General features: G+C 38.6%; 2 protein-coding genes across 2 annotated transcripts; one reads left to right on the top strand and one right to left on the bottom strand.

The window, feature by feature from the left end:
* The first annotated feature begins 2,282 nt into the window (after positions 1-2,282).
* LOC107461142 (uncharacterized) lies at positions 2,283-5,349 on the top strand. The gene is made up of 4 exons (XM_016079607.1): positions 2,283-2,871; positions 3,426-4,418; positions 4,514-4,542; positions 4,615-5,349. The coding sequence occupies exons 1-4, from the start codon at positions 2,283-2,285 to the stop codon at positions 5,347-5,349; spliced, it is 2,346 nt and encodes a 781-aa protein (XP_015935093.1).
* A 358-nt stretch (positions 5,350-5,707) lies between these two features.
* Positions 5,708-6,354, bottom strand: LOC107461143 (uncharacterized). Its single transcript, XM_016079608.3, has 2 exons — positions 6,027-6,354; positions 5,708-5,865 (listed from the first exon to the last, which is right to left on the bottom strand). Exons 1-2 carry the CDS (start codon positions 6,352-6,354, stop codon positions 5,708-5,710), a joined length of 486 nt encoding a protein of 161 aa, XP_015935094.1.
* Between the last annotated feature and the right edge of the window lie 843 nt (positions 6,355-7,197).

Below are 7,197 nucleotides of genomic sequence, written 5' to 3'. Positions count from 1 at the left end.
ACCAGGACTCCTTGTCTCTTGGTCCTATTCCTTTAGATTCACCAAAGCTTTCTTTTGCTATTCTTCTAATAACTTCTGCCATCTCCCTCCACATTTCTTCCGCGCTTCCATTCCCATCCCACTTTGCCTCTTCTCCTACCCGTCTTAGGAAGCTTCTTTGTTCCTCACCTTTCATCCGCCACCACCTCGTCCTTGGGTTCTTCGTATGATGTCTTTTCCTCAACTTTTGCTCAACGCGAAAATCCATGACGAGCACCCTATGTTGTGTTGTCAAACTCTCTCCCGGGATAATTTTACAGTTAATGCAAAATTTCCGGTCGACTCTCCTCAACAAGAAGAAGTCGATTTGAGAGCTTGTCATGCCACTCTTATAGGTTATAAGATGTTCGTCTCTCTTTTTAAAACATGTATTTGCGATGAGAAGATCAAAAGTTGAGGAAAAGTCCAAAATAGTTTTACCCTCGGCATTGATCACCCCGAAACCATGGCCTCCGTGAATACTCCCATATCCAGTCACTTCTCTCCCAACATGGCCATTTAAATCTCATCCTAAGAAAATCTTATCTCCCAAAGATATGCCTTGAACCAAACTCTCTAGATCCTCCCAAAACCTTATCTTGTGTTGTTCGTCCGAACCCACTTGCGGTGCATAGGCGCTAATCACATGGAAAGCACCTCCCTCCACCACAAGTTTGATAGAGATGATCCGATCTCCCACCCTCTTGACATCAACTACGTCCTTCTTCCACTGCTTATCCACAATTATTCCCACTCCATTCCTATTCTTCACCTTTCCTGTATACCAAAGTTTGAAACCAGAAGAATCCAACTCCGCCTATGTTACACTTGCGGTACATAGCCGGTCCCAAGCCCGGATAAAGGAGGAGGGTTGTGTTAGGTCTTCGGCAACCAACGTAAAAATATAGCCGAACCCCCCATGACATGAATTTAAAAAATAAAAAAGAAATATAAAATAGAATTCACTTATGAAGTGTTGTGTTAAATAATAATAGGAAACGCCTAACATGTTTTACTTTCTAACATTTCTATTTATTTTCAATTTTAGTTTTTCCAATTGAACATGACGCTTTTGTGTTTTCTTGCATTTTTCATTGCTAATACGAATGTCCATGGCTGGGCTGGGCCGAGTTTAATTAGGCCCAAATTTAAAAACATGTTGGATTTATTTTAACTTAATTCAAAAGTGATTTAAAATAAATTAGATTAAATTTTATCGATATGAAATAAAATTAGTATATATAAATTTATAAATTTTATATATCAAATAATAAAATATTATTTTTAAAAATTAAATTTAACAAATATTACACTATATTTATATTAAGATAAATTGTCTTAAAACAAAAATAATATCGTATAATATAAAAAAATTAATTAAAATATAAAAGTATAATATGACATATTTTATTTTAATACATCATTATTCAATTTTTTTATGTAATTTTTAATCACTTTTCTCATTTCAATTTTACTCTATGAAATTTAATTTTGATTTGATTTGAAGAGTAAGCGTGGTTCTTGCATCAAGAAAAAAAGTGTTTTTTTAGTAAATATTATTTTAGCTAAAGTCAGTGTTATGTAATTTGTTGAATCAAGATTTACATCTTAACTCTTGTATGACAAACATAATTGATATTTATTATTTTTTAATTTATTATTTTTATGAACATCGTAGATATTAATAAAAGAAATCAAAGAATCAAAATTAACAATTTATGATTTAAGCAAAACAACACATGATTGAGGGCTCAATTTTTTTGATATGGAGGCTTTGTGTGTGTTATCTGAATATGGAGTCATGGGGTGCAATGCAAAGATGTGAGGCAGTTTTTTATTACTGTTAGGCCCAACAACTCGGACCGTGCGAGTTGTTTGAGTTTCATTTTTTGCAAAGCAAATCGGTAGGTCCGATTTGTAGATGAAGAGCTATTGTAAATCCAGATGATGTAAATCGTACCGTCCGACTTGATAGAGGTGAATATTTCTTTTTTGTGTTGGCTTATGAAATCGGAGGGTCCGATATGATTTTTTTATTAATTTTTTGAATTCACTAAATGTAATCGCATAGTCCGATTTGGTTCGTGCTTTAAATAAAAGTTGGTAAAACTGGATCTGAGCCTAACAACAACTCGCATCCTCTTCTTCTCCTTCTTCAACGGCTCTTTACTCTGGTTTTTAGTTCCTGTCTTCTTTACTAGTTTCGCATGATAGTTAGAAATCCAAAACCAAAGTTTATGAGTTTGTTAATGTGATTGAGAGAAATGAGTGACATAGTATTATTGAAGGTGTATTATTTTGGTCAGATTTTGTTACAAACATCTGAAGGAGTCAGATTTGTTTGTGAAAATCCGTTAGATGTTGTGATTCCTTTCACAATCTCATTTGAAGAGCTCAAAGGTGTGATCTGTGAACAGATTAATTCTAAGAGGGCAAGAAGAATATCTTGTATTCTGTATAGATATCCTATACAAGTGTTTGGTGGATTCGTCCAGTTTCAAATGAAATATGTAACGGACGAAGCGAGCATGCAAGATATGTTTTCCATGTATATTGAAAATCAGAGTCAACTCTTGTTCATCGAGTTGTATGTTGAGTTTGAGCAATCTGAGGCTGACCAGAATATTTTACGGGAAGATTACAATAGTGACAGTGAAGAAGAGTTCGAAAGCAACTACGAATTTGTTGGTCCAGATGGAGATGGGGTTGCAGGTGAGGGAGCTATAGCTCCGGATGTGTCTGACGTGGCAACTGCACTGGCAAACGATGTGCCGTTTGAGGAGCCATCATTCATGCGAATTTTGGATTTGGAAGCCATGCATGTTCCGGAGTTTCCGGATTATATCAGTGCAGGTACGTAATTCTCCGAACTCATAAGAAGGATTGAAATTATTTATTAATATATCTTGATAGTTGGACCAAGTAGCGTAGTAAGATGTGTGAAAATATACTCGATAAGTATTTATTTTTGTTTACCTGTTTGTGTATTTAACTTTAAGATAGAAAATTTAGTTAGGAGTTATTGTATTAGTTGAGTATAAATTAAAATTTATTCGTTATGAAGTTAATTAATTAAATATCTGTTAGTACTTATGAGGTAATTTTGTAAATTAAGTAAATATAAATTGGTATTTACTAATATTTATTAGTAAATTTGTAAATTATATTAATATAAATTAGTATTTATTAGTATAGAATGGTAAACTAGCAAATTAGTTAAATTAAATTTAGTATGTGTTAGCCGGTTAGTTGAATATAAATTAGTATTTATTTACTAAATTAGTTAAATATAATTATTTTGGAGGTTTTTATAATAATTGATGCAGTAAAGAATGTTTTACCTTAATTTTCGAATGTTTAAATATTTGTGTTTTTTAAAATTGGTTGTATGGTTGTCCTGGTGGCAGAAATTCCTTTTATCGCAGATGGTGAATTTGCCGTTGAGATGGAATTCAGTTTCAAGGAAGCTGTTATTAAAGCGATAAACGAGTATACTATTCGAAGAAGCGTAGACTACCGGGTGTATGAATCTGAGCCGTTGACATTTTATGCGAAATGTACACAGTATGGGTCAGGGTGTGATTGGCTTATCCGGGTTAGCATGATCAGCCGGAAGTACTGTTGGGTTATAAGGAGGTATAATGGCAGTCACACATGTACCAGAGCAACAATTTCTCAGGATCATTCGAAGCTGGATTCGACCACAATTGCAGAAGCAATTAAGCCGTTGGTTGAGGCTGACCCCGCCTTAAAGATAAAATCAGTTATAGCAGAGGTGCAATCGAAGTTCAACTACACTGTTAGTTATCGGAAAGCATGGTTGGCAAAGCAAAAGGCAGTGGAAAAAATATTTGGAGGCTGGGAAGCATCGTACGAAGCGTTGCCTATTTGGTTTGAGGCCATGTGTCACAAGGAGCCGTCAGCTGTTGTTCATTTTGAGACTATGCCTGCATATCAAGGCGATGACTTGGCGACTGATATTCGAGTGTTGCATCGTGTCTTTTGGAGTTATTACCCCTGCATTAGAGCATTCAGACATTGTAAGCCAGTTGTCCAGGTGGATGGGACTCATTTGTACGGAAAGTACAAGGGTTGTCTACTAGTGGCAGTGTCACAGGATGGCAACAACAATATCGTCCCAATTGCGTTTGCGATTGTGGAGGGAGAGACTTCAGATGCGTGGCACTTTTTTCTAAGTAACCTTCGTCAGCATGTTGTCACTCGGGATGGTGTGGGACTGATATCCGACCGTCACGAATCCATAAATGCAGCTGTGGAAAGGAGTAACGGGGCTTGGTCACCTCCTAGAGCTTTTCATATGTTTTGCATCAGGCATATAGAGTCGAACTTTCTGAGAAAATTCAAGGCGCCGTACTTGCAGAAACTGGTCATCAACATAGGTACCGCTCTCTATAGCTAATTAATTTTGTAACAGAGTTCCCTTCAATAAGTGTGTTGACCTTTTTTGTTTCAAATTTTTCTTTTGATCCTTCAGGATATTCGAGGACGGTGCGGGAGTACGAGGTGCGTTACTAGCGTTTACGAGAACGAGGCGAGGCCTACACTGACTGGTTAAACCGAATCCCCCGAGAACAGTATGCGTTGGCTTTTGACGGTGGATATCGATGGGGTCAGATGACGACAAATCTAGTGGAATTCATCAATTCAGTATTGAAGGGTGCACGCAATCTCCCCGTGACTGCTCTTGTGAAGGCCATATTCTACAGGCTTAACGAGTTGTTTACACGAAAAAGAGCGGAGGCGGAAGTCCGGATTAATGATGGCTATGTGCTTTCTGATGTCGTGACCTCAAAGTTGCATGCAAACCAACTTGCATCAGGAAACATTCAGATTAGTTGCTTTGACCGGCAGAATGAGGTCTTTGAGGTGCGTGAGATGCCAAGTGGACTAGAGTTTGCAGTGGACCTACGTGGCCTTCGATGTGACTGTGGTGAGCTTCAGGTTGACCGGATCCCCTGTCGACATGTGTTTGCATGTTGTGCCAACCAGAGACTGGATTGGCAAGTGTATGTTCATGATTTGTATAAGATGGACCAAGTTCGTCGGGTGTACCGAGCAAGGTTTAGGCCACTTGGTAACCCCACCACATGGCCTGCTTACAATGGACCTCGGTTTATCCCGAATCCGTTCCTGAGACGCGTCACAAAAGGTCGCCCCAAAATGACGCGTTTCTTGAATGAGATGGACACGCGAATGTTACGTCGGCCAGGCGATGTACGCTATGCGGAGCTGAGGGACACAGCCGCAGCAGATGCCGTCAGCCAGGTGGGGCAAATGCTGACAGAGATCGCCAGTAGATTCTTATTCTGAGATGATATTATATATGTCGCATTATTCCTTTTGTCAGGAGCTATTTATTTGAGTTAACAATGTATGATATATGTAACATTTTATAATATGACATCAATTCTCATATGAAAGAACCTCCATGTGAACCATTTCATAATATGACATCAATTATTGATACATAAAATCTCTAAACATATCATACTACACATTATTGATACCATAGTTCACATTATTGATACATAAAATCTTTAAACATACCATAGTCCACATCATTATGAATACAGTAGTCCAAGTCATTAATACATAATGTCCAACACATGCAAAGTACCCTAATCATAGTCCAAATTTTTAAGACAAAAATAAGAGTATTACACCAGAACTACTTTCTCATTGCCCACTTGACATCATTGACGAAGTTCTTGCATCTCTTTGCGGCTTTTTTGAACACAGATGGAGTGTATCGATTAGCGCTGCGACGTGGCGGATCAATCCTCAGATTGTAACCTTTGCCTTTGTCATCTGGAGTGTGTGCCTGACCTGTATACACAATAATAAAAACAATTAAATTTTGTGACATTAGGTAGTCAAACCAATATGGATACAACATTTCATGTAACAAAACTACACAAATCTACCATTTAATAAGACAAATTCTCATTGCTAATCAAGCATGTAAAGCACAAGACAAAACATAATACCATCATTGCGGGATTCCTCATCCTCATCGAACTCCTCTATTTCATCCTCCTCATCATCGTCGTCCTCATCCGGTTCATCTACTATGTACGCATTCGTGTCTTGCTCGGGTGTGTTAGCATCTTCTTGAACAGGTCCCATGGAGACACGGTTAGGATTTTCACTATTAAGTACTCCGCGTCTACCTTCACTTCTACTAGAGTCAACAGATACGAACCCTCCAGAAGCGACCGATGAGGTATGGCAAGGGAGCCTCGCATCCAATGAATATCTACCCGCCAGGAACTCAGCTTGATTGCCATACTGTGATTGTCCGGCATCTGCAGCCATGAACCCAAGCAATTGGCTAAAAGAACCTCCTTCTCCAGGATCAAACTATGACATACCCCAATATTGTTGATGCATTGGAAATGACGGGGTGAACTGTGTCTGAGGTACGTACTAGCTTGAGAACTGAGGTTGTTCTTGTGGAAGTGGAATCAGAATAGATGTTTGCGGCAACTGTGGATCCAGTTCCTCATTGTCATCATCCATGCCCTCATTATCCTCATCCATACCCTCATTACCCTCATCCATGTCCTGATTATCCTCATCACTGTCTTGACCCACAAGATTCGACAAGTTCAACCGGTCCCCATATTTTGACCGGTACCACAACATGTAAGTTTCCAATGGATGCGGTGAATTCATGGGAAGCTCAGAAAGAACGTAGTTATACCTGTTTGTCCAATACATAACCCAACTTGAATGACTCGGTGTTGTGGCCCAGTTAAGATTCTTAGGACCAGTCAGGACTTCTCCATGGGCCTTGTCCAGACTCCGCTTTTCAGGAGGTACTCCCTGTACGAAACCGAACTGTCGCCTAAACCTATCGGTAGCATGCCACTCGAGACATTCAAATATTTGGATCCACGCGATCCACAGCATATGCAACCCACACAAACTGGGAATAAAGAAAAAAGAAACTACTGATTACAACCCAGAATATCAATAACAACAACAATGCAAGAGAACTTCATAATTATGTCTCAGGACACAAAACCGAAACTAAGAATTCTTTAATTAAAACACACCTGGCCTTCCTGGAGGTCATCAAAGGCCTTCCTAAAGTGAGCTAGATTAAGATATCTATATCGTCTGTCACCACGCTCCCAATTACGCCACCTAATATCA

Source organism: Arachis duranensis, chromosome 8, assembly GCF_000817695.3.
Source record: "Arachis duranensis cultivar V14167 chromosome 8, aradu.V14167.gnm2.J7QH, whole genome shotgun sequence".
In the NCBI taxonomy this organism is placed as follows: Eukaryota; Viridiplantae; Streptophyta; class Magnoliopsida; order Fabales; family Fabaceae; genus Arachis; species Arachis duranensis.
The sequence above is the reverse complement of the archived record's forward strand: the minus strand, read 5'-3'. Positions and strand labels throughout refer to the sequence as shown.

What these genes read in the sequence shown, in the direction of transcription:
- LOC107461143 (XM_016079608.3), bottom strand. Translation starts at nt 6,354, where the DNA reads ATGGCTGCAGATGCCGGACAATCACAGTATGGCAATCAAGCTGAGTTC. An exon ending in TGAGGAATCCCGCAATGATG is followed by an intron (nt 5,866 to 6,026) that starts GTATTATGTTTT and finishes TTGTGTATACAG; the next exon opens with GTCAGGCACACACTCCAGAT.
- LOC107461142 (XM_016079607.1), top strand. Translation starts at nt 2,283, where the DNA reads ATGAGTGACATAGTATTATTGAAGGTGTATTATTTTGGTCAGATTTTG. An exon ending in TCCGGATTATATCAGTGCAG is followed by an intron (nt 2,872 to 3,425) that starts GTACGTAATTCT and finishes TCCTGGTGGCAG; the next exon opens with AAATTCCTTTTATCGCAGAT. An exon ending in GGACGGTGCGGGAGTACGAG is followed by an intron (nt 4,543 to 4,614) that starts GTGCGTTACTAG and finishes CCCCGAGAACAG; the next exon opens with TATGCGTTGGCTTTTGACGG.